We start from the raw sequence: 27,768 nt of genomic DNA, 5'->3' as shown, positions 1-27,768 counted from the left end.
TCCCCTCCACTTCCTAGAGCCCCTCAGTGCTATGGCCAGGGGCTCAATCGCCAATGCAAACAGTAACGGAGACAGGGGACACCCCTGCCTCGTCCCTCTATAAAGACGGAAGTAGTCAGACCTCTGCCTGTTCGTGACCACACTTGCCACCAAGGCCCCATATAGCAGCTGTACCCATCCAATAAACCCCTCTCCAAAACCAAATCTCTTCAACACTTCCCATAGGTAGTCCCACTCCACTCTGTCGAATGCTTTCTCGGCGTCCATCGCCACCACTATCTCCGCCTCCCCCTCTGGCGGGGGCATCATCATCACCCCTAGCAGCCTCCGTATGTTCGTGTTCAGCTGTCTCCCCTTAACGAACCCAGTTTGATCCTTGTGGACCACCCCCGGGACACAGTCCTCTATCCTCGTCGCCATCACCTTGGCCAGGAGCTTAGCATCTACGTTTAAAAGGGAAATGGGACTTCCGGGTGCGGCGATGACCAGCTGAGTCGCACGTTTCGGCAGCTCCCTGTGAAACGGACTTTTGGGCTCTTGATAGGAGCCCCAACGGCAATTTTAACGGCTGAAAACACAGTGCGGTAAACCAGAAGGGTGTTCCCCCTGGACACGGATGGAAAAAGGAGAGGAAAGTGGCCGGATTGCAGCGGATCCTTTAGAACAACGGCAAGGAAGGCAAGCAGAAACCAAGATGGCGTCGGAAGGTGGCAGTTTCATATGGGGCCCTGAACAACAAGAGTTTTTGAAACGCTGCGTGGAGGAGATAAAAAAAGAAATGAAGAAAGAGTTGTTGGCCCCGATATTACAGGCGATTGAAGGGCTGAAAGAGGAACAAAAGACCCAGGAGCAGGAGCTTCGGGTCGTGAAGGCGAAAGCAGCAGAGAATGAAAACGATATACAGGGCCTGGTGGTGAAGTCGGAGATACAGGAGGCACACCAGAAACGGTCTGTGGAGAGGTTGGAGGCACTGGAAAATAACGCAAGGAGGAACAACTTGAGGATTCTTGGCCTTCCTGAAGGTGTGGAGGGGGCGGACGTCGGGGCATATGTGAGCACGATGCTGCACTCGTTAATGGGAGTGGAGGCCCCGACGGGTCCGTTGGAGGTGGAGGGAGCATACCGAGTTATGGTGCGAGGATCGAGAGCAGGAGAAGCTCCCAGAGCCATAGTGGTGAGATTTCTCCGTTTTAAGGATAGAGAAATGGTCCTTAGATGGGCGAAGAAAACTCGGTGTAGTAAATGGGAGAACGCGGTGATCCGCGTCTATCAAGATTGGAGTGCGGAGGTGGCGAGAAGGAGGGCGAGCTTTAATCGGGCCAAAGCGGTACTTCACAAAAAAAAGATAAAGTTTGGAATGCTGCAACCGGCAAGACTGTGGGTCACATATCAAGGGAGGCACCACTACTTTGAGACGGCGGATGAAGCGTGGACTTTTATTTTGAAGAAAAATTGGAATGATTGGACTACGAAAATGAACGTTTGGACAAAGTGGTGGGACGAGTGGGGGGGGGGGGGCGAAGAGGGATTGTATGATTAATCCTGCGGTATGGTAACTTTTCTTTCTCCCACAGGTGGTGATGGGGGGGAGGTGGGGAGGGAGAGGAGATGGGGCGTTGGCCATGGGAGGCGGGGCCGGGGGAGAGGCGCGGGCTTGGTTCCCGCGCTATGATAATTATGGCGGGAATAGAGAAGCAGGAAGGAGGGGGCGCCGCACGGGGCGAGCCGTGATCACGGGGGGAAGCCGAGGTCAGCCAGAGTTTGCTGACTTCTGGGAGCAACATGGGGGGAGTAATTACGCGAGCGGGGGGTCTAGCGGGGGGGGGAGGGGGGGAATTACTGGGTTGCTGCTGCTGGGGAAAGGGGGGAGTGGGTACGGGAAAGGATGGGCGGGGGGGCACCGTCTGGGAGAAATACAGCTGCGTGGGAACTGGGCGAGAAGCTGGAAAAAGATGATGGCTAACCGGCAAGGGGGGGGGGGGGGTGGGAAGCCCCCCAACTCGGCTGATCACGTGGAACGTGAGGGGGCTTAACGGGCCGATAAAGAGGGCACGAGTACTCGCACACCTTAAGAAACTTAAAGCAGATGTGGTCACGTTACAGGAAACGCACCTGAAACTGATAGATCAGGTTAGGTTGCGCAAAGGATGGGTAGGGCAGGTGTTCCATTCGGGGCTGGATGCGAAAAACAGGGGGGTGGCTATATTAGTGGGGAAGCGGGTAATGTTCGAGGCAAAGACTATAGTGGCGGATAACGGGGGCAGATACGTGATGGTGAGTGGCAAATTACAGGGAGAGATGGTGGTGTTGGTAAATGTGTATGCGCCGAATTGGGACGATGCCAATTTTATGAGGCGAATGCTAGGACGCATCCCAGACCTAGAGACCGGAAAGCTGATAATGGGGGGAGACTTTAACACGGTGTTGGAACCAAGGCTGGATAGGTCGAAGTCCAGGACTGGTAGGAGGCCGGCAGCAGCCAAGGTGCTTAAGGATTTTATGGAGCAGATGGGAGGGGTGGACCCGTGGAGATTCAGTAGACCTAGGAGTAAGGAGTTCTCGTTTTTCTCCTATGTCCATAAAGTCTATTCACGCATAGACTTTTTTGTGTTGGGTAGGGCATTGATCCCGAGGGTGAGGGGAACGGAATATACGGCTATAGCCATTTCGGATCATGCCCCACACTGGGTAGACTTGGAGATAGGGGAGGAAACAAGAGGGTGTCCACCCTGGAGAATGGACATGGGACTAATGGCGGATGAGGGGGTGTGCTTAAGGGTGAGGGGATGCATTGAAAAGTACTTGGAACTCAATGACAATGGGGAGGTTCAGGTGGGAGTGGTCTGGGAGGCGTTGAAGGCGGTGGTTAGGGGGGAGCTGATATCAATAAGGACACATAAAGGGAAGCAGGAGAGTAAGGAACGGGAGCGGTTGTTGCAAGAACTTTTGAGGGTGGACAGACAGTATGCGGAAGCACCGGAGGAGGGACTGTATAGGGAAAGGCAAAGGCTGCATGTGGAATTTGACTTGCTGACCACAGGCACTGCAGAGGCACAATGGAGGAAGGCGCAGGGTGTACAGTATGAATATGGAGAGAAGGCGAGCAGATTGCTGGCACACCAATTGAGGAAAAGGGGAGCAGCGAGGGAAATAGGGGGGGTGAGAGACGAAGATGGAGAGACGGAGCGGGGAGCGGAGAGAGTGAATGAAGTGTTTAAGGCATTTTATAAAAAATTGTATGAAGCTCAACCCCCGGATGGGAGGGAGAGAATGATGGAGTTTTTGGATCGGCTGGAAATTCCCAAGGTGGAAGAGCAGGAAAGGATGGGATTGGGAGCACAGATCACGGTAGAAGAAGTGGTGAAAGGAATTAGGAACATGCAGACGGGAAAGGCCCCGGGACCGGACGGATTCCCAGTTGAATTTTACAGAAAATATTTGGACTTGCTCGCCCCGCTACTGACGAGGACCTTTAACGAGGCAAAGGAAAGGGGACAACTGCCCCCGACTATGTCAGAAGCAACGATATCGCTTCTTTTAAAGAAGGAAAAGGATCCGCTACAATGCGGGTCCTACAGACCAATCTCCCTCCTCAATGTAGATGCCAAGGTCTTGGCCAAGGTAATGGCAATGAGAATAGAGGAATGTGTCCCGGGGGTGGTTCATGAGGACCAAACTGGGTTTGTGAAGGGGAGACAGCTGAACACGAACATACGGAGGTTGTTAGGGGTAATGATGATGGCCCCACCAGAGGGTGAAACGGAGATAGTAGTGGCGATGGATGCCGAGAAAGCATTTGATAGAGTGGAGTGGGATTATCTGTGGGAGGTGTTGAGGAGATTTGGGTTCGGAGAGGGGTATGTTAGATGGGTGCAGCTGTTGTATAGGGCCCCAGTGGCGAGTGTGGTCACGAATGGACGGGGATCGGCATATTTTCGGCTCCATAGAGGGACAAGGCAGGGATGTCCTCTGTCCCCATTACTGTTTGCACTGGCGATTGAGCCCCTGGCGATAGCGCTGAGAGGTTCCAAGGGATGGAGGGGAATACTTAGGGAAGGAGAAGAACACCGGGTATCTTTATATGCGGATGATCTGCTACTATATGTGGCGGATCCAGCGGAGGGGATGCCAGAAATAATGCGGACACTTGGGGAGTTTGGGGATTTTTCAGGGTATAAATTGAACATGGGGAAGAGTGAGCTGTTTGTGGTGCATCCAGGGGAGCAGAGTAGAGAAATAGAAGACCTACCGTTGAGGAAGGTAACAAGAGACTTTCGTTACCTGGGGATCCAGATAGCTAAGAATTGGGGCACATTGCACAGGCTAAATTTGACGCGGTTGGTGGAACAGATGGAGGAAGATTTCAAGAGATGGGATATGGTAGCATTGTCAATGGCAGGGAGGGTGCAGGCGGTTAAGATGGTGGTCCTCCCGAGATTCCTCTTTGTGTTTCAGTGTCTCCCGGTGGTGATCACGAAGGCTTTTTTCAAAAGGATAGAAAAGAGTATCATGGGTTTTGTTTGGGCCGGGAAGACTCCGAGAGTGAGGAAGGGATTCTTACAGCGTAGTAGGGATAGGGGGGGGCTGGCACTACCGAGCCTAAGTGAGTATTATTGGGCCGCTAATATTTCAATGGTGAGTAAGTGGATGGGAGAGGAGGAAGGAGCGGCGTGGAAGAGATTAGAGAGGGCGTCCTGTAGGGGGACCAGCCTGCAGGCTATGGTGACAGCCCCATTGCCGTTCTCACCAAGGAACTATACCACGAGTCCGGTGGTGGTAGCTACACTGAAGATTTGGGGACAGTGGAGACGACATAGGGGAAAGACCGGAGCACTGGGGGGGTCCCCGATAAGAAACAACCATAGGTTTGCCCCGGGGGGAATGGATGGGGGATATGGAATGTGGCAAAGAGCAGGTATAACGCAATTGAAAGATCTATTTGTGGATGGGAAGTTTGCGAGTCTGGGAGCGCTGACCGAGAAATATGGGTTGCCCCAAGGGAATGCATTCAGGTACATGCAATTGAGGGCTTTTGCGAGGCAACAGGTGAGGGAATTCCAGCAGCTCCCGACACAAGAGGTGCAGGACAGAGTCATCTCAAAGAAATGGGTGGGGGACGGTAAGGTGTCGGATATATATAGGGAAATGAGAGACGAAGGGGAGACTATGATGGACGAACTAAAAGGGAAATGGGAGGAAGAGCTAGGGGAGGAGATTGAGGAGGGGATGTGGGCAGATGCCGTAAACAGGGTAAACTCGTCGTCCTCGTGCGCCAGGCTAAGCCTGATTCAGTTTAAGGTATTACACAGGGCACATATGACTGGAACACGGCTCAGTAAATTTTTTGGGGTGGAGGATAGGTGTGCGAGGTGCTCGAGAAGCCCAGCGAATCATACCCATATGTTTTGGTCATGCCCGGCACTACAGGGGTTTTGGATGGGGGTGACAAAGGTGCTTTCGAAAGTAGTAGGAGTCCGGGTCGAACCAAGCTGGGGGTTGGCTATATTTGGGGTTGCACGAGAGCCGGGAGTGCAGGAGGCGAAAGAGGCCGATGTTTTGGCCTTTGCGTCCCTAGTAGCCCGGCGCAGAATATTGCTAATGTGGAGAGAAGCCAAGCCCCCGGGGGTGGAGACCTGGATAAATGATATGGCGGGGTTCATAAAGTTAGAGCGGATTAAGTTCGTCCTAAGGGGGTCGGCTCAAGGGTTTACTAGGCGGTGGCAACCGTTCGTCGAATATCTTGCGGAAAGATAGATAGGGGAGAACAAAGAAGGCAGCAGCAGCGGCCCAGGACTTGGGGGGGGGGGGGGAGGGATGGGGAGGGATGGGGGGGGGGGGGGGCCTGAGACAAGGCAGTTGCCAATTAGGGCTAGTTTTTATTTTTTGTTATTTAATATTTATTTATTTGTTGTTGTTTTTGTTTAAATTTAAAAAGGTCATTATTATCTGTATTTTTACAATGTTGTGTAAAGGATGCACAATGTACTGTGTTGGTTGACCAAAAATTTTCAATAAAATATTATTTAAAAAAAAATAAATAAAAGGGAAATGGGCCTATAGGACCCACACTGCAGCGGGTCTTTTTCCTGCTTCAAAAGGAGCGATATCGTCGCCTCCGACATAGTCGGGGGCAACTTCCCCCTTTCCCTGGCCTCATTAAAGGTTCTCGTCAAAAGCGGGGCCAGTAGGTCCATATATTTCCTATAAAATTCCACCGGGAATCCGTCCGGTCCCGGGGCCTTCCCCGCCTGCATGCTCCCAATCCCCTTTACCACCTCCTCCATCTCAATCTGTGCTCCCAGTCCCGCTCTCTTCTGCTCCTCCACCTTCGGGAATTCCAGCTGATCCAGGAAACACATCATTCCCTCCTTCCCTTTCGAGGGCTCAGCCTTATATAACCTCTCATAGAATGCCTTGAACACCCCGTTCACTCTCTCCGCTCCCCGTTCCATCTCTCCCTCCTCATCTCTCACCCCACCTATCTCCCTCGCTGCTCCCCTCTTCCTCAATTGGTGGGCCAGTAGCCGACTCGCCTTCTCTCCATACTCATACTGTACTCCCTGTGCCCTCCTCCACTGTGCCTCTGCCTTACCCGTGGTCAGCAGGTCAAATTCCACATGTAACCTTTGTCTTTCCCTGTACAGTCCCTCCTCCGGTGCCTCTGCATATTGCCTGTCCACCCTCAGAAGTTCTTTCAACAATCGCTCCCTATCTTTACTCTCTTGCTTCCCATTATGTGCCCTTATGGATATCAGTTCCCCTCTGACCACCGCCTTCAAAGCCTCCCAGACCACTCCCACCTGAACCTGTCCGTTGTCATTAAGCTCCAAGTACCTTTCGATACACCCCCTCACCCTTAGACATACCCCCTCATCCGCCAATAAGCCCATATCCATTCTTCAGAGTGGGTGCTGTTCTTTTTCCTCTCCTACCTCCACGTCTACCCAATGTGGAGCGTGGTCCGAAATGGCTATGGCCGTATACTCCGTCCCTGTCACCTTCGGAATCAGTGCCCTTCCCAAGACAAAAAAGTCTATCCGTGTGTATACTTTGTGAACATGGGAGAAAAATGAGAACTCCTTACTCCTAGGCTTACTAAATCTCCAGGGATCTACTCCTCCCATCTGCTCCATGAAGTCCTTGAGCACCCTGGCCGCTGCCGGCCTCATCCCGGTCCTGGACCTCGCCGGGCCAGCCCTGGATCAAGCACCGTATTGAAGTCTCCTCCCATTACCAACTTTCCCGCCTCCAGGTCTGGGATACGTCCCAACATGCGCCTCATAAAATTTGCATCATCCCAGTTCGGGGCGTATACGTTCACCAGAACCACCGCCTCCCCTTGCAATCTGCCACTCACCGTCACATATCTACCCCCACTATCCGCCACTATGGTCTTTGCCTCAAACAGTACCCGTTTCCCCACTAAGATAGCCACCTCCCTATTCTTCGCATCTAAACCCGAATGAAACACCTGCCCCACCCATCCTTTACATAGTCTGACCTGGTCTATCAGTTTCAGGTGCGTCTCCTGCAACATAACCACATCTGCCTTTAATTTCTTTAGGTGTGCGAGTACCCGTGCCCTTTTAATCGGCCCGTTCAGCCCTCTCACGTTCCACGTGATCAACCGGGCTGGGGGGCTCTTTACCCCCCCCCTTGTCGACTAGCCATCCCCTTTTTTAACCCAGCTCCTCACCCGGTTCCCACGTACCCGTATATCCCACCGACGGTGCCCTCCCGCCTCGACCACCCCATCCCATAACAGCTCCCCCTTCTCCTTAGCAGCAGCAACCCAGTTAACCCCTCCCCTCTCCGCTAGATCCCCCTCCAGCGTAATTGCACCGCCCATGTTGCTCCCAAAAGTCAGCGAACTCTGGCTGACCTCGGCTTCCCCCCTTGTCCTCGGCCCCCACTGTGCGAGGCCCCCTCCTTCCTGCGTCCCCGTTCCCGCCACAATTATCATAGCGCGTGAACAAAGCCCGCGTTTCCCACTCGGCCCCGCCCCTAATGGCGCATTGCTCTCCTCCTTCCCCTTTCCATCCCACCGGCGCCCACAGTTCCTCATACTCCCCCCTCCCCCCCCCCCCCCCCCCCCCCAACATGGGGAAGAGAGAAAAGTTACAGGATCACAGAATTAACAAATTGAAAAATCATCTCCCCCCCCCCCTTCCCCTTCCTCGCCCCACATAATCACCCCACCACTTTGTCCCAGAAGCTCTTTCTCTCGCCAGACTATTCCAGCTTCTCGTCCACAACGAATGTCCACGCCTCTTCTGCCGTCTCAAAGTAGTGGTGCTTCCCTTGGTGTGTGACCCACAGTCTCGCCGGTTGCAACATTCCAAATTGAACCTTCTTTTTGTGAAGCATCGCCTTAGCCCGATTGAAACTTGCCCTCCTTCTCGCCACCTCCGCACTCCAATCCTGGTATACGAGGATCACCGCGTTCTCCCACCTACAGCTCCGAATTTTCTTCGCCCATCTGAGGACTGTCTCTCTGTCATTGTAGCGGAGAAACCTCACCACTATAGCTCGAGGTATTTCTCCAGCCTTTGGTCTTCGCGCCAGAACTCGATAGGCTCCCTCCACCTCCAAGGGGCCCGTCGGGGCCTCCGATCCCATTAGCGAGTGAAGCATCGTGCTCACATATGTCCCGACGTCCGCCCCTTCTGCACCTTCGGGAAGACCCAGGATTCTTAAATTCTTCCTCCTCGAGTTATTCTCCAGTGCTTCCAACCTCTCCACACACCTTTTGTGCTGTGCATCGTGCATTTCTGCCTTCACCACCAGGCCCTGTATTTCATCCTCGTTTTCAGAAGTCTTTGCCTTCACGACCCGAAGCTCCAGCTCTTGGGTCCTCTGCTCCTCCTTTAGCCCTTCAATCGCCTGTAATATCGGGGCCAACACTTCCTTCTTCAGCTCCTTCTTCAGCTCTTCCACACAGCGCCGCAGGAACTCTTGTTGCTCCGGGCCCCACAACAAACAGCCACCTTCCGACGCCATTTTGCTTTGAGCTTCCCTTCCCTGGCGCTGCTCCAGAGGATCCTCCGTAATCCGGCCGCTATCCTCTCCCTTTTCCATGCGTGTCCGGGGGGGATTCCCTTCTGGTTTACCGCACAGTGTTTTTGGCCGTTTAAATTGCCGTTGGGGCTCCTATTAAGAGCCCAAAAGTCCGTTCCAACGGGAGATGCCGAAACGTGCGACTCAGCTGGTCATTGCCGCACCCGGAAGCCGCCTTAAAGTTCGTTTTAACGAAGAAGATACCTATTGGTCAAAGTCATCACTCCTTGGGTGAAGTATCCTTTCCTCACAGTTTTACATATTTAGCCATATTGTTCGGTGTTCTTGTCCGGTATCCTAACAAGTGTTTTGGTCTGGTCCGGGCTCTTAACAGTAGAAGCGATAATTCAGGACAAAATTAACAGGCACTTGGGAAAATGCGGGTTGGTTCAGGAAAAATAACATGAATCTGCGAAAGGCAAATTGTGTAGAACTAACTTTTTTTAGTTCTTTGATGAGGTAACAGAGAGGATTGATGAGGGTAATGCTCTTGATGTGCTACCTGTACGTGGACTCACAAGAGGCATTTCCTCACAGGCTTGAGCTAGAGCTTCTAGAATAAAAGAGACAGTAGCAACACAGATACAAAATTTGCTGAGTGACAGAAAACAGAGTTGCGGTTAATGGATGATTTTCGGACATGGACGAAGGTTTATCATCATAGAATTTACAGTGCATAAGGAGGCTAATCGGCCCATCGAGTCTGCACCGGACCTTGGAAAGAGCACTCTGTTATGGGTCAGGGTTTAGAGAACCCCAAAGTGTATCATGGAGTTCACCTGACCCACAACTTTTAATAGATTGTGGTATGGGCAGCACACGGCCCACTCTACAGGTGTGGTACAGCAGAAATGGAAAAATATTTTTTTAAGGCAAAACAATGTTTATTCTATGAACTCAAGTTTACCTTTTTAAAACAAACAGTGAACATCTTTGCAACCATTAATTCAAATACAACCCCCAAAGTGTACAACGCTAAGTAAATGCACTTACACTGTCCTTTTTACATCCAGAAGACTTACAAAAACATAACCTTTAACAGAAGTACATCAGGTTAAAGTCACTACTGAAAACATTTATAATTCTAAATTCACCAAATGATCAAGAGATAGTCTTTTGATGGCAGAGAGAACAGCAGTACACCTGCTTGGTCTGGCTTTAGCTCCAACACTGAAACGAAAACTAAAGCACACCCTGCAGCAAACAGCCTAAAACGAAAGTAAAAAGCTGACAGACAGCCCAGCTCCACCCACTTTCTGACATCACTGCAGTAGTAAATACCCATTTCTTAAAGGTACTCTCACCACATATATATATATACACATACCCATTTATTAACACCCATTTCTTAAAGATACTCTTACATGACGCCTCCCGCCAAGAAATAAAAACCCATCAATTTCAAGATGGTTTCATTTTTCTCCTTTTCACTATCCTTGAAGAAATGCACACAGTAAATATACTTTTTCGTTTCAAAAAACACAATACACGCAAACAGGTATAATAATATAGTCCATTATTGTTTTGTTCTTCTTCCTCCAACTCAAATCCCTCTTGATTGGCAGTCTCTTTGAACAAGAAGGTATTTGCACGATCCGTCCATTTCTCTACACCTCGGCATTTCTCTTTAAAGTCAGATACTTTAGTTCAATCTGATCGTCGAGTCCCTTGTAATTCTCCAACACAGGAGCATTGGTTATCACAGCTTTCAGGCCATCAAATGCCTGTTGAAAGTCCGCTGTCCACTGAAATTTTCGAAGTTTCTTCAGCAAGTCCATCAGTGGAGCAATCAGGCTACAAAACATTTGCACAAATGTTCAATCAAATCCACTCATGCCAAGAAATCACATTATTTCCCTGCGTCTTGAGGGTATCGGAAACTCCTAAAGGAAAGTGACTTGGGCTTTTCCAAATTCACTTTTGGCTAGGTTTATCACCAAACCCACCACCTGAAGTCGATCGAATAACTCCATCAGATGTTTTAAATGTTCTTTCCAGGTCTGGCTGAAAATTACCAGATCGTCGATGTATACCGTACAATTGGGTAATCCTGAAACAACTTTGTTAGTTAACCGTTTTTCATGCCAAATGGCATAACTTTGAATTGGTATATACCATCTGGAGTCACAAAAGTGAAATCTCCTTCACCCTTTTGGATAAAGGCACCTGCCAGTAACCTTTAAGTAAATCCAGTTTGGAAATAAAATCTGATTGTCTCACTTTCTCAATGCAATCCTCCAAACGTGGGATAGGATAAGAGTCCGTTCTTGTAACTGCATTAACCTTTCTATAGGCCACACACAACCGTTGGGTACTGTCTGGTTTTGGTACCATCATTATGGGTGAGCTCCATTGGCTGCAACCCACTTCAATTAGGCCATTTTTAAGCAACCTTTCAATCTCTTTGTTAACCTGTGCCAATTTTAAAGGGTTAAGTCTGTATGGATGTTGTTTGATTGGAACAGCATTTCCCACATCTACATCATGTATAGCCATTTTAGTACTTCCCAATTTATCTCCACAAATATGCCCATGTGATATCAATAACTCTTTCAGGTCCGTTCGTTTTTCCTCTGGAAGGTAACTCAACAATCTATCCCAATTTTTAAGAACATCCTCGTTTTCCAATTTAATTTGAGGTATGGCAAATTCACAGTCATCTGGATTTGGTTTGTCACTTTGAGTTAGAATCGTTAAAACCTTTTTCTCTCCTTCCCTTCCAAAGTACCTTTTAAGCATATTCACATGACATGCTCGGTGAGTCTTCCTTCTATCTGGTGTTTGTACCACATAAATCAACTCACTTAATTTCCTTTCAACCTAATAAGGTCCACAAAACCTTGCTTTTAAAGGTTCACCAACCACTGGTAACAACACTAAAACTTTATCTCCAATGGCAAAACTACGATTTCTTGTCCGCTACCCGATTCATTACATTTTGTGCAACTTTTAAATGTTGTCCAGCCAATTCACCTACTCTATTTCATCGTTCCCTAAAATTTGGCACGTAATCCAATAATGTAATTTCCGATTTCTCACTCACCAATTTTTCCTTAATCAATTTAAGTGGTCCTCTTACCTCATGAACAAAAATTAGTTCAAAAGGACTGAATTTGGTTGACTCATTACGTGTGGTGCTTCCCTAATTGCAAACGGTACGAATGGAATTCCTTTATCCCAATCCTCTGGATAATCTTTACGATGAGCCTTCAACATTGTCTTTAATTCCTGATGCCACCTTTCTAACGCTCCCTGCAATTCTGGATGGTACGCAGTTAATTTAAATTGTTTTATTCCTAAACTATCCATAACTTCTTTGGATAACCTTGAGGTAAAATTTGATCCTTGATCCGATTGTATTTCTGTGGGTAGTCCATATCTAGTAAACAATTTAAATAACTCCTCCACAATCTTTTTAGCTGTAATATTACGTACTGGAATGGCCTCTGGAAACCTAGTAGATACATCCATTATAGTCAAAAGATATTGATTCCCACATTTTGTTTTAGGAAGCGGTCCTACACAATCAATTAGGACCCTTGTAAAAGGTTCCTCAAATGCTGGAATGGGTATTAAGGGCGCTGGTTTTATCACTGCTTGAGGTTTCCCTATCACTTAACATGTGTGACATGCTTGACAACATTTAACTACATCCTTATGTAGTCCAGGCTAATAAAAATGTTTTTGTATTTTAGCCTGCGTTTTCCTTATTCCCAAATGACCTCCCACTGATACCTCATGTGCAACTCGCAACACCTCCTTTCTATAACCTACCGGCAATACTACTTGATGAACTTCTGCCCACTTTTCAGCCGCCTGCATATGTAAAGGTCTCCATTTTCTAATCAAAACATTACTTTTACGGTAATAACAGTCTGGTATAGACTCAGATTCCTCTTCCATGTATGCTTTCCGATACATCCGTTTTATTTCTACATCTTTCTGTTGTAACTCCGCCAATTTTCCTGAACTAAAAATATCCGCCTCATCCTCCATCTGTTCTTGTTCTTTTTCAACCATCTGATCAAAAATCGTTTCTGATAATTGCTCTTCAACTTCATCTTCACTCTTTGATTTCTCCTCTTGTCTTAACCTGTGACTTTGCGACCTTGTTACTACACAATCTGGAAAAATCCCAGGATATTCGTCCTTCAACACTTCAGTTGTCTGATTTTCCACTGGCTTATCAACCACAGTAGGCATCACTCCCACCTGCGATCCAGCTATATCATTACCCAAGATAAACTGTATTCCTGGACAAGATAGTTTCTCTATTACTCCTACTACCACTTCACCACTCTTCACTGGACTTTCCAACCTTACCTTATATAATGGAACACTACTCCTCTCACCCTGAATTCCACATATTACCACCTTTTCTGGCAACATTCTTCCCAAACTACATAACTCCTCATCTCTTACCATTAAAGATTGACCAGCTCCCGTATATCTTAAAATTGTGACGTCTTTACCTGCTCCTCCTGATACACATGAGTAAACTTTACCCACACAAGTAAATTCTTTTCAGACATCTGGCACCTCCTTACCAATCACCTCTTGATCAGGCTGCACAATCTTTTGCACCACCTTCGCTTCACTTGGGCTTTCCTTTACCACTTTAACAAACCCCGCTGTCTTATCCTGTTTTACCCAGTGCTTTTCTTCAACCACCAACACTGTGACTTTACATGGCCTAGTTTATTGCAGTGAAAGCATTTGCAACTTTTAATTTCTCTTCCACCCTCCTGGATTTCTTTTTTAATCTGAGGTACACGCTCCTTATTATCTCCCATCAGATTACCTTTACCTTTACCACTTGAGTATTTCTCATGTCCCCAGTTTCTAACCCTCACAGGCTGAAACTGATGTTGTAAACCAAGTTTTGTTTTATGAACTAATTCATAATCATCTGCCATTTCTGCTGCTAATCTCGCAGTTTTAACTCTCTGCTCTTCCACATGAGTTCTCACTACATCAGGAATTGAATTTTTAAACTCCTCCAAAAGCATAATTTCTCTAAGAGCTTCATACGTTTGGTCTATTTTCAAAGCCCTTATCCACCTATCAAAATTACTCTATTTGAGCCTTTCAAACTCCATGTATGTTTGACCCAAATTCTTTCCTTAAATTTCTAAACCTTTTTCTGTAGGCTTCAGGCACTAGTTCATATGCACCTAAGATGGATTTTTTCAGCTCCTCATACGTCCCAGTAGTGATGCAAACTAGCCCTACCTACCAGCTTTGTTTGAATCAGTAATACCCCCATGTCCTGTGGCCATTTCATTTGCTTAGCTACCTTCTCAAATGAAATGAAAAAGGCTTCCACCTCCTTCCCGTCAAACCTTGGCAATGCTTGGTCATATTTAAAGAGATGCCCACCAAGCCTTCAACTATGACGCTCTTTCTCACTATCCTCATCACTATCCTACAACTGTACGTTTCCCTTTACGTCTGCCAATTTTAACTGAATGTTATGTTTCATAGCCATTTACTGAAGTTCAAACTCTCTCTCTTTTTCCCTTTCCTCTCTATCTCTTTCCTTTTCCTCTCTATCTCTTTCTTTGTTTCTTCTCCTTTACTTTTTCCCTGATATGCATCTCCCCTTCTTTTTCTCTCATTGCATATTCAAGCTGCTTTCATTCTTTTTCATGTACAAGTTGCTTAATCTGCAACTGGATGTTTGCCATTTCTAATGAGTCAGACTGTATCTCGGGCAACTTCAAATGCTTAGCCACCACCATAATTACCTCATCTTTTTGAATGTTGTCAGATAATGTTAACTGCAATGTTTTTGCCAAATCGAACAGTCTGCTTTTAGTCTCTGTCCGTAATGTACTGCGCGTGACCGTCTCCACCTTCAAAAACCTCAGCGCCTCTGAAAGATCCATTGTCCACAACACACTCCCTACCTAAACTGAAATACCACACCTGAAAAGCAACCACAATATGCTCACCCCTCACTGTCTTTAAGTTCACTAAGCCAATCCAATAGATCGACTTTTATCCCCCTCGAGCTCCCAATTTGTTATGGGCCATGGTTTGGAGAACCCTAAAGTGTATAGTTCACATGACCCGCAACTTTTAATTGATTGTGGTATGGGGAGCACACGGCCCACTCTACAGGTGTGGTACAGCAGAAATGGGAAAGTATTTTTTTAAAGTAAAACAATGTTTATTCTATGAACTCAAGTTAACCTTTTTAAAACAGTGAACATCTTTGCAACCATTAATTCAAATATGACCCCCAAAGAGTACAACACTAAGTAATGCTTACACTGTCCTTTTTACATCCAGAAGACTTACAAAAAGTCACTACTGAAAACATTTATAATTCTGAATTCACAATGATCAAGAGATGGTCTTTTGATGGCAGAGAGAACAGCAGTACACCTGCTTAGTCTGGCTTCAGCTCCAACATTGAAAACAACTTTTTGGATACTAAGGGCAAAACTAAAACACACCCTGCAGCAAACAGCCTAAAACGAAAGTAAAAAGCTGACAGACAGCCCAGCTCCACCCACTCTCTGACATCACTGGAGTAGTAAACACCCATTTCTTAAAGGTACTCTCACTACAGATATTTATATACACAACCATTTATAAACACCCATTTCTTAAAGGTACTCTCACATGACAACTTCACTTAAGTCCACGCCTCCACCCCATCCCCGTAACCCAGTAATGCCACCTAAACTTTTTGGATACTAAGGGCAATTTAGCGTGGCCAATGCACCTAGCCTGCACATCTTTGGACTGTGGGATGAAACCGGAGCACCCGGAGGAAACCCACGCAGACAGGGGAGAAAGTTCAAACTCCACACAATCACCAATTTATAGTGGAGTTCCCAGGTGTCAGTGCTAGGTACCTGCTCCTACTGATATAAATTCATAACATAGACCTTAGCGTGCAGGGCATAATTTTAAAACTTGCAGATGGTACAAAACTTTGAATTATTGTGAACTATGAGGCAGATTTGTAATACTTCAAAAGGACATAGACAGGTTAATGGAATGGGTGGACAAGTGGCAGGTAAAATTTAATGCAGAAAAGTTTGAAGTGATTCATTTTGGTTGGATGAACATAGCCAGACAATATAAATTAAAGGGTACAATTCTAAAGGGTGTGCAGGAACAGAGAGACGTCGATGTATATGTGTCAAAATCATTGAAGGTGGCAGGTCCGGTTGAAAGCGTGGTTACAAAGCATAACAATAATAATTATCTTTATTAGTGTCACAAGTAGGCTTACAATGAAGTTACTGTGACAATCCCCTCGTCGCCACACTCCGTCGTCAGTTCGGGCACACTGAAGAGAACTCAGTATGTCCAAATTACCTAACAACACACATTTCGGGACTTGGGTGAGGAAACCGGAGCACCCGGAGGAAACCATGCAGACATGGGGAGAATGTGCAGGGTCTGCTCAGACAGTGACCCAAGCTGGGAATCGAACCTGGGATGCTAGCGCTGTGAAGCAACAGTGCTAACCACTGTGCTAACATGCCGCCTTAATGCAGACAGCATCTTAGGCTTTATTAATAGGACATGGAGTACTAATAGCAAGAATGTTATGTTCAGCTTGTGTAAATCAATATTTTGGCCTGAACTGCTTCCAGCTCTGGAAACCACAGGCGGGAATCTCCCCTTCTGGGGACTAAGTCCCCATGCCGATGGGAAAACCAGCGGCAACCACTCCAGCGTCAACAGCCCCTGAAAGTGAGGAATTCTCTGACTTTTTAGGGGCTAGGTGGACGCCGGACTGGCTGGCGACTTCCGCGCATGCGCAGACCGGCCGGCATATTTCCGTGCACGCGCAGGGGTTCTCGTCCCCGCGCTTCCCCCGAGGACCGCCCCGCACACTTACCTGCCAGGTCCCGCCGTGCGTGAGGTGAGTAATTCACAACAGCGAGACTGACCAAAACTGGACAGCCACTCTGCCCATCGGGGCCTGGAGAATCGCCGGAGGGGCTGCTGTCAACCGCCCCCGACCGCTGTGGGAATCCTGTTGCCGCCCGAAAAACGACGCCGGAGAATAGGGCAGGCGGCGGCGGGGCGGGATTCCCGCCTCCTCCCGGGGATTCGCTGACCCAGCGGGAGGGATCGGAGAATACCGGTCATATTTTAGAAAGGATCTGAAAGCATTAGAGAGAGCGCAGGAAAGATGTACAAGAATGGCTCCAGAGAGATTTGACAGGGGTAGTCAAAGCCATGTGGGCACTGGATAGAGTAGATAGGGAAAAAGAATTCCATTGTGGATGGATCAAGAACAAGAAGACACAGATTTTAGGTCATTGGAAAAAGAAGCAAATGTGACATGAGGAAAAACCTTTTAAGGCAACGAGTAGTTCGGATCTGAAATGGCTGAAACTGTGATGGGGGCATTCAAGAAGGCATTGGATTATTATCTAAAAAGAAAGGAAGTGTGGGGCTACAGGGAGAAGGAGAGGGAGTGGCACTGAGTTACTCCTTCAAGAGCCAGCTCAGGCATGATGGGCCAAATTCTCTCCTTCTGTGCTGTAACCATTCAGTGATACTCCATTACTCAGCATTGTTATTTTAAACTCCATGAACTGTGTGCCTCAGTATTGCACTGGAAAGCCAGTGTGGCTTGGGTGCTGAAATCTCTGGTGCAAAGCTTAAACCCAAAGCATTGTGACTCAGAAGCAATAGTACATTATTGTCAATGTACTCTGTCAATTATTCTTTTGTCTACTGTGTACGTATTGTGTACGTCCCCTTGGTTGCAGAAAAATATTTTTCACTGTACTTCGGTACATGTGACAATAAATATCAATCAATCAACTAATCCACAACAACAGGTCAACTTTAAGGTAGTAAAATGTCCCAGATTGCTTCAGAGAAGCATTGCTGCTGCTGCTTGTATCTACTCCTACCAGATCTGTTCCTCTGGTAAGATATGTCACGCTCGTCTGTCTTGCGCCATCCTCACACATCCACTGTATCTGTTCTGAAACCACTCTGACTCCAGTCACCCAGCTGTGCCTAGGTCGACCCCTCTTTCTGTTTCCCTACTTTTTCCTCTGGAAGAGATTTCTGTAGCTTTTCAGCTCTGATCAAATGGCCAAAATGATGACATTTTTTTTTCTGGATATCACTTTAGAGTTCTTTTTGTTCTTACAATTTCAAGGACCTTTTCATTTGTCTTTTGATCTGTATATGGAGTTTTCAGCATGCGTCTTAGTATCCACCTTGCAGAGGCCTCTATTTTCTTTCACAGACCTTTATTTAGTGTCCAAGTTTCTGAGGCATACAGGGAAGTGGAGAGAATGCTGCATCTTGTGAGTTTTTCCCTTGCTACAAACTTGGGTGGTCTTGTTGTTAACACATTCTTCATCTTCACAATTACTTTTGGCTATCTCTATCCTAATTTTGGCATGGTATCTACCTTCTTTGATTATCCTTTGTTCCATATAGACAAATAGAAGCACTGCTCAAATAAAACGTAATGTCAAGCCACATAAAGGGATGTTCGGGCAGACAATCAAAAACATGGTCAAAAGGCAAGTTTGATGGAACATCTTAAAGGAGGAAAGTTGAGAGATTTAGGGAAGGAATTCCGTAACGTAACATTTTCTCCCAAATTTACACCCACCAACAATAAACAATAATCAATAACAAATATGTCAATCCCCATATTAATAACAACGATCCCATCCTCCCACCAAACCCCAAATACTAGCCCGCATGCTCACATAAACAAATGACAAAAAGGAATCAGGAATCACCTATAGTCACCATTAACACACACCGCCCCCCCCCCCCCCCCAACCCTTCCACCCCCCCCCCAACTAATGTTCGATGTTATCCAGTTCTTGAAAGTGCATGATGAATAATGCCCATGAATTGTAGAACCCTCCATACTTCCCCTCAGTTCAAACTTAACCCCACCACCACCACCAATGCAACGCTCACACACATCTTCTACTCCTTCAAAGAATCGGCTCATCCTCGCCCTCGTGAGGTGTGCTCTGTACACCACCTTCAGCTGTATCAGCCCCAACCTCGCGCATGAGGTGGAAGCATTTACTCGCCGGAGCACCTCACACCAGAACCCCTCCTCCATATCCTCTCCCAACTCTTCCTCCCACTTTGCTTTGATCCCTTCCAGTGGTGCCTTGCCCTCTTCCAAAATAGCTCCATAAACCGCTGACACTACACCCTTCTCCAGTCTCCCTGTCATCAGCAGCTCCTCCAGCAATGTGGAGACCGGCTCCACCGGAAAGCTCTGTATCTTTCTGGCAAAATCTAGAACCTGTATGTATCTAAACATTTCCCCCTGCTCCAGCCCATACTTCGCTTCCAGCTCCTTCAGACCTGCAAACCGACCTCTAAGAAACAAATCTTTAAAGTGTCTTAATCCCCTTCTCCTCCCATTTCCGAAAATTTCCATCCCACCTCCCTGGCTCAAATCTGTGGTTCCCCCGAATCGGCATTTCCCATGACCCTGCCCCCAACCCGAAGTGTTGGTGAAACTGCCTCCAAACTCTCAATGTAGCTATTTTAACGGACTCCCTGAGTATTTCCCCGGGGCTATTAGGAGCGACCCAAACCCCATGCCTGCCTCCCCCTCTGTAGCAGCACCTTTCTAACTCTGGCTACCTTCCCTCCCCATAGAATGAACAGCCATCATTGATGGAAAAATTAAAATTGGGATGTACAAGAGGCCAGAATTGGAGGAGGGCTCACTTCCCAGAGGGCTGGAGGAGGTTCAAGTGATAAGAAGTGTGAGGCATTAAAAGATTTGAAAACAAGCACGTGAATGATAAAACTGATACTCTACTTAACCAGAAGCTAATGTAGATCCACAAGCATAGGTGCGATGGGTGAATGAAATTTGTTGCAAGTTAGTATATGGGTGGCAGCGTTTTGGATGGAGAGTAGAAGATTGGAGGTCAGGAGTGCATTGGAACAGTTGAATCTAGAGATAACAATGGCACGAATGAGAGTTTGAGCAGCAAATGAGCTGAGGCAGGGACTGTTGATGTTAAATGATGTTGATGTTCCCGTAACAGCCTCCCCGAACAGGCGCCGGAATGTGGCGACTAGGGGCTTTTCACAGTAACTTCATTGAAGCCTACTTGTGACAATAAACAATTTTTTTTTTTTAAAGAGGTGATAGACTAAAGTGATAGTGTGAGTATGTGGCCAGTATCAAATATGACACCAAGGTTGGAACCAGTTTTATTCAGTATCAGACAGTTGCCAGGAGAAGAATAGAGTTAATAGCTAAGGAATAGAGTTTGTGCTGGGCTTTCGTCTTTCCAGTATTCAGCGGGAGAACTATGCAATAAAGTTAGCACACTCTGAGATAAAACTGATAGATTCAATTTCACTCTGATGGTGAGGGTAAATCTTTGCCTCCTTCCTCAGAGATGCATTGAAACTTGCATAATCAGAGTTGAACAGCCCAAAACAAAACTAATCCTTTAGCCACTGCTTGTTTTGATCCAGTGACCAAGGTATTTTTTTCTACTGAACAGCACATAACCAAGGTCCTTTTTTATGTATTACAGGATGAACAGGAAGGAACCAGACAACGCAGAGCCTCCAGTCCTGGATCGTTTGGGTCTCTTGGTTATGGGCGTTACACCCCAACGTGGGCACACTCACCTCAACATTTCCATAGACCAGGTAATGACTACATTTATTAGAGTGTCTCCTAACGTCTGTAGATAGTCAAAAACACAACAATGCACTCGGCTTTCTATTTGTTTTTTTAAGAACTATGAACAGTTTGCTGATGTTATTCAAATGTCCATTTCAATGTTTATCAGATAGTAATATTGCAACAACAACTTGCATTTATATAGTGGCTTTAATGTAGTAAAACATCCCAATGTGCTTCACAGGAGTGTATTCAGAAAAAAAGGAACTCCAAATGAAAGAAGGAGGCATTAGAACAAATGATCAGAAAATTGGTCAACCTGTTTTAAGGACTCTCTTAAAGGAGGATAGAGAGGTGGGAATGTAGAGAAGTTTAAGGAAGGAATTCCAGAGCTTAGAACCTAGACATTAAAGACATAACCACCACAGGTAAGTTGAAGGAAATCAGGAATGCACAAAAGGCCAGAATTTGAGTTTTCAGGGAGTTGTCGAGTGGAGAATGTTATAGAAATAGAGAAAGGGAGATTTTTAATCAAGGCATTCATTGACTGGAAGTCAATGTAGGTCAGTGAACAGTGGGACAGTGAGTCTTGGTGCTGTTTTGGATGAGCTTAAACTTATGAAAGGAGGTTGATGGAAAGCCAACCAGAAAAATCAAATCCGGAGATGAAGGTTTTGGCAGTAGATAGGATGTGTCTTGTGCAGAGACAGGTTATATTATGGAGTTGAAAGTCAGCAGACTTGCAGATGGGAAGGATATGGTGCAGGAATCTCAGCTCAGCACCACATAGAATGGTGAGGTTGGGACTTCCGGTTGCGGCGATGCATTGCTAAGCCGCACTTTTCGGCACCTCCCGTTTCAACGGACTTTTGGGCTCTTATCGGGAGCCCCAACGGGAACTTTGTTTTGGCCAAACCCACTGTGAGGTGACAAAGGAAGCAGTCCCCCCGGGGGTGGATGGAAAGGAGCGGTAGTAGCGGCCAGATTACGGAGAATCCTTTGGAGCAGCGGCAGAGAAGAGAAGGGAGAAGCAAGATGGCGGCCGAGGAAGCCCAGATGGTATGGGGCCCGGAACAGCAGGAGTTCCTCTGACGATGTGTGGAGGAGCTCAAGAAAGAGGTGCTGGCGCCGATGTTACTGGCAATCGAGGGACTAAAGGAAACACAAAAGGTCCAGGCGATGGGGCTCCGTGGAGTGAAGGCAAAGGCAGCCGAGAACGAAGATGAGATACAGGGCCTGGTGGTAAAAACGGAGACGCACGAGGCACTACATAAGAGGTGCATAGAAAGGCTGGAAGCCCTGGAGAACAGCTCGAGGAGGAAGAACTTACGGATTTTAGGTCTCCCCGAAGGAACAGAGGGAGCTGATGATGGGGCGTATGTGAGTACGATGCTCCATACTCTAATGGGAGCTGAGGCCCCAACGGGCCTCCTGGAAGTGGAGGGAGCGTACCGGGTCCTCGTGAGAAGACCAAAGGCAGGGGAAACACCAAAAGCAATGGTGGTGAAGTTCTATCGCTACAGGGACAGAGAGATGGTCCTGAGCTGGGCTAAGAAGACACGGAGTAGCAAATGGGAGAATGCGGTGATACGCGTGTATCAAGACTGGAGTGCGGAGGTGGTGAGAAGGAGGGCGAGTTTCAACCGGGCCAAGGCGGTGCTCCATAGGAAGAAAGTCAAATTTGGGATGCTGCAGCCAGTGAGACTGTGGGTCACGCATCAGGGCAAACACCACTACTTCGAGACGGCGGAGGAGGCATGGACATTTATTCAGGATGAGAAATTGGACTAGACTTGAGAAATTGATGTCTGGAGGGAGGTAGCGAGGTGGTGGCACAGAAATGTAAAGTGGGGAGAGGGGAGGGCTACTGTATAATAATGTTGGACGGGGAAGATTTCTCCCCCCGATGGGGGGGACACGAAGAAATGTGGGCGCCGGTGGAAAAGGGGACAGGGAAGGGGAATGAGGGAACTGCGCCATTAGGGGCGGGGCCGAGAGGAAAGCGCGGGTATTTTCCCACGCTATGGAAATTATAGTGGGAAAAGGGGCGCAGGAAGGAAGGGAGCCTCACACGCAGGGAGGTCAAAGAATGAACGGGGGAAGACGAGGTCAGCCAGAGTTAGCTGACTTCCGGAAGCAATATGGGGGGAGTAATCAAGCTAGAGGGGGATCTAGCGGGGGGGGGGGAATTAACTGGGTTGCTGCTGCTGAGGGTAAGGGGGAGCTGATACGAGACGAGGTGGTCGGGACGGGAGGGCGCCGTCTGGGGGACAGACGGGTGCATGAGACCTGGGTGAGGAGATGGCTTAAAAAAGGGGATGGCGAGTCGACGAGGGGGGGGTAAATGGCCCCCCAATTCGGCTGATCACGTGAAATGTGAGAGGTTTAAATGGGCCGATTAAGAGGGCAAGGGTGTTTGCGCACTTAAAGAGACTGAAGGCTGATGTAGTTTGCTCCAGGAGACGCACCCGAAGTTGGCGGATCAGGTTAGACTAAGGAAAGGATAGGTGGGACAGGTATTCCACTCAGGGTTGGACGCGAAGAACAGAGGGGTGGCAATACTGGTGGGGAAACGTGTATCGTTCGAAGCTAAGACCATAGTGGTGGATAGTGGGGGCAGATATGTGATGGTGAGTGGCAGATTGCAGGGTGAGGCGGTTGTGCTGGTGAACATATATGCCCCGAACTGGGATGATGCAGGATTCATGAAGCGAATGCTGGGACGTATCCCGGACCTGGAAGTGGGAAACTTGTTAATGGGGGGGGGGACTTCAACACAGTGCTGGACCCAGGGCTGGACCGGTCCAGATCCAGGACCGGGAGGAGGCCGGCAGCGGCCAAGGTGCTTAAGGGATTTATGGAACAAATGGGGGGAGTAGATCCGTGGAGATTCGCCAGACCGATGGGTAAAGAGTTTTCCTTTTTCTCCCACGTCCATAAGGTATACTCCCGGATGGACTTTTTTGTTTTGGGAAGGGCACTGATCCCGAAGGTGGCAGGAACGGAGTACTCGGCTATAGCCGTGTCAGACCACGTCCCGCATTGGGTGGATCTGGAACTGGGAGAGGAAAGGGAGCAGCGCCCACTCTGGCGATTGGACATGGGACTACTGGCGGACGAGGGGGTATGCGGAAGGGTGAGGGGATGTATCGAAAGAAACCTGGAGGTCAATGACGATGGGGAGGTCCAGGTGGGGGTAGTATGGGAAGCACTGAAGGCAGTGGTTAGAGAAGAGCTGATTTCCATCAGAGCCCACAAGGGGAAACAAGAGGGTAAAGAAAGAGAGAGATAGTGGGGGAAATTTTGAGGGTGGATAAGAAGTATGCAGAGGCCCCAGACGAAGGGCTATACAGGGAGAGACTAAGATTACAGACGGAGTTTGACCTGCTGACCACGGGAGAGGCAGAGACACAGTGGAGGAAGGCACAGGGGATACAGTATGAATATGGGGAAAAGGTGAGCCGGCTGCTGGCCCAACAACTTCGGAAGAGGGGAGCGGCGAGGGAGATCGGAGGAGTTAGGGACGAAACGGGAAAGATGGAGCAGAGAATAGGGAATGTGAACGAGGTGTTCAAGACATTTTATGAGAGGCTGTACAAGTCCCAACCCCCGGAGGGGAAAGAAGGAATGATACACGTTTTGGATCAGCTAGAGTTCCTGAGGGTGGAGGGGCAGGAGGTGGCAGGTCTGGGGGCGCAGATTGAGGTGGATGAGGTGATCAAAGGAATAGGGAACATGCAAGCAGGGAAGGCCCCGGGACCAGACGGGTTCCCTGTGGAATTTTATAGGAGGTATATGGACCTGCTGGCCCCGCTCTTGGCGAGAACCTTTAATGAGGCTAAGGAAAGGGGGATATTACCCCTGACAATGTCGGAGGCGACGATATCGTTAATTCTGAAACGAGACAAAGACCCGCTGCAGTGCGGGTCATACAGGCCCATCTCCCTCCTAAACGTAGACGCCAAACTGCTGGCCAAAGTGATGGCGACAAGGATAGAGGATTGTGTCCCAGGGGTGGTACATGACGACCAGACAGGGTTTGTAAAGGGGAGACAATTGAATGCCAATGTACGAAGGCTGCTGGGGGTGATGATGATGCCCCCACCGGAGGGGGAGGCAGAGATAGTGGTGGCAATGGATGCAGAGAAGGCATTCGATAGGGTGGAATGGGACTATCTGTGGGAGGTGCTGAAGAGATTTGGGTTCGGGGAGGGGTTCATTAGATGGGTTGGACTCTTGTACAGGACCCCGGTGGCAAGCGTCGTTACAAACAGGCAAAGATCAGGATACTTTCGATTACATAGGGGTACAAGACAAGGGTGCCCCCTGTCCCCGTTACTGTTCGCGTTGGCAATTGAATCATTGGCCATCGCGCTGAGGGACTCTAAGAGGTGGAGGGGGCTGCTTAGAGGGGGAGAGGAATATCGAGTGTCACTATATGCAGATGACTTACTGCTATATGTGGCGGACCCGGTAGAGGGGATGCCAGAGGTAATGCAGATACTCAGGGAGTTTGGAGAGTTCTCGGGATACAAATTAAATATGGGAAAGAGTGAGCTTTTTGTGATGCACCCCGGGGAACAGGGCAGGGGGATAGATGCTCTGCCGCTGAGGAGAGTGGCAAGGAACTTTCGATACCTGGGGATTCAGGTGGCCAGGAGCTGGGGAACCCTACATAAACTTAACCTGACGCGATTGGTAGAGCAGATGGAGGAGGACTTTAAGAGGTGGGATATGGTGTCCCTGTCATTGGTGGGCAGAGTACAGGCGGTTAAAATGGTGGTCCTCCCGAGGTTTCTTTTCGTGTTTCAGTGCCTCCCCATCCTGATTACAAAGGCCTTTTTCAAAAAAATAGACAGGAGTATTATGGGCTTTGTGTGGGCGGGAAAGACCCCGAGGGTAAAGAGGGGGTTCCTGCAGCGCAGTAGTTACAGAGGGGGATTGGCACTGCCGAGTCTGAGTGACTACTATTGGGCCGCTAATGTGTCGATGGTCTGTAAGTGGATGAGGGAAGAAGAAGGTGCGGCATGGAAAAAGTTGGAGATGGCGTCCTGTAAGGGAACGAGTCTAAAAGCGCTGGCGACGGCGCCGCTGACGTTCTCCCCGAAAAGGTACACCACAAACCCAGTGGTGGTGGCGACCTTGAAGATCTGGGGGCAGTGGAGACGACACACGGGAGTGACGGGTGCCTCGGTGTGGTCCCCGATAAGGAATAACCACAGGTTCGTCCCGGGGAGGATAGATGGGGGATTTCAATGTTGGCAGCAAGCAGGAATTAGGAAGCTGAAGGACCTGTTTGTAGACGGGACGTTTGCGAGTCTGGGAGCATTGGAAGAAAAATATAAGCTGCCACCAGGAAATGCTTTCCGATACATGCAAGTGAGGGCATTTACGAGGCAACAGGTGAGGGAATTTCCGCAGCTCCTGACGCAAGGGATCCAGGATAGAGTGATTTCGGGGGCATGGGTTGGAGAAGGTAAAGTGTCCGAAATATACAGGGAGATGAGAGACGAGGGGGAGGCGATGGTAGAGGAGCTGAAGGGAAAATGGGAAGAGGAGCTGGGGGAAGAGATCGAGGAGGGGCTGTGGGCAGATGCCCTAAGTAGGGTAAATTCTTCGTCCTCGTGTGCCAGGCTTAGCCTGATTCAAGGTTCTACACAGAGCGCATATGACGGGAGCAAGACAGCAGGTTTTTCGGGGTGGAGGATAGGTGTGGAAGATGCTCAGGAAGCCCGGCGAACCACACTCACATGTTCTGGTCGTGTCCGACACTGCATGAGTTCTGGGAGGGTGTGGCAAGAGTGATTTCAAAGGTGGTGGGGGTCCGGGTCAAACCAGGCTGGGGGTTAGCTATATTTGGGGTTGCAGAAGAACCGGGAGTGCAGGAGGCGAAAGAGGCCGACGTCTTGGCCTTTGCGTCCCTAGTAGCCCGGCGAAGTATTCTACTTGTGTGGAAGGAAGCAAAGCCCCCGGGTGTGGAGGCCTGGATAAACGACATGGCAGGGTTCATAAGACTGGAACGAATAAAATATGCATTAAGAGGATCGGCTCAGGGGTTCACCAGGCGGTGGCAACCGTTCCTTGACTATCTCGCGGAACGATAATGGAAAAACAGAAAAGACACAGCAGCAACCCGGGGGGGGGGGGGGGGAGTATTATTCCATGTTTTTGTTTTTTGCCAGTTGTTGATATTTGCTTTTTGGTTTATCTCTTTTTTCATTTGTTGTTAGTTTAATATATTATTTAAATAACGTTTAATGTATATTCCTTTATTAAGTTGTAAAAACGGAACATTTCTGTTTGAAAAATTTCAATAAAATATATATTTTTAAAAAAAGAATGGTGAGGTTGTGCAGAGTCTGGTGCAGCTCGAGGGGAGAATGTTGCCTGGGATAGACGCAGAGCACTGGGGTTGGAATGAGGAAGGATGTTACGAATGGAAAGGGATACATTCAAGTAATCCGAGATGGCCATATCTCTGATTGCAATAATGGAAGCAGGGATGCCATTTGGGATGATAAGGTTCAGGTACATGTATACAAATCGATTTTCCATATACGTATTATAGATATATATAATCTATATATATATCTACAACACACAAGCCCTGATAATAAATGCAAGGGGAGACATGAAACAATTATTGGGGGGGGCGTTCTCAGATTGAACAGCTAGAAATCTGGAATTTTAGTTGCCACAGAGGTGTCCCAGAATTTAATGATAGGATACCAGATTAAGAGGCTGCACGCTGTCAGGAGAATAGGCACTCAGGGAGCTGAGCTGAGTCAGATATGAGAGGAAGTTGGGGAGGAATGGTTGGACAATAGAGGTCGAGGATAGTTGGACATTGGAGGTCAGGAGGTGGGTTGGACATTGGGGTTGAGATATTGGATGGGGTGTGTTCAGCTGATGGAGAGGGGTAGGATGGGGGATAATTTACTGGATATCTTGGGGTGCTGAAGGGAAGCGCTTCTAGTCCATTTGGCCTACAATCAGTGCTAACAAAGTTCACTCCATCCAGCCATTATCACCTCTGTTCAGCTGCTGTATTTTCCAACTCTCAGCAAACCTTTGTTGGAGATGTT

At 48.1% G+C, this 27,768-nt stretch overlaps 1 protein-coding gene across 1 annotated transcript in view; it reads left to right on the top strand.

Annotated features, from left to right (window-relative positions):
• Positions 1-27,768, top strand: part of LOC140408573 (actin-binding LIM protein 2-like) — a 512,880-nt gene that overhangs the window by 233,007 nt on the left and 252,105 nt on the right. The window contains exon 12 of the mRNA XM_072495958.1: positions 20,592-20,709. Coding sequence (XP_072352059.1) covers positions 20,592-20,709 — 118 coding nt within the window. The remainder of the gene's footprint in view (positions 1-20,591; positions 20,710-27,768) is intronic.

Source organism: Scyliorhinus torazame, chromosome 3 (assembly GCF_047496885.1).
Source record: "Scyliorhinus torazame isolate Kashiwa2021f chromosome 3, sScyTor2.1, whole genome shotgun sequence".
NCBI classification, from domain to species: Eukaryota; Metazoa; Chordata; class Chondrichthyes; order Carcharhiniformes; family Scyliorhinidae; genus Scyliorhinus; species Scyliorhinus torazame.
The sequence above is the reverse complement of the archived record's forward strand: the minus strand, read 5'-3'. Positions and strand labels throughout refer to the sequence as shown.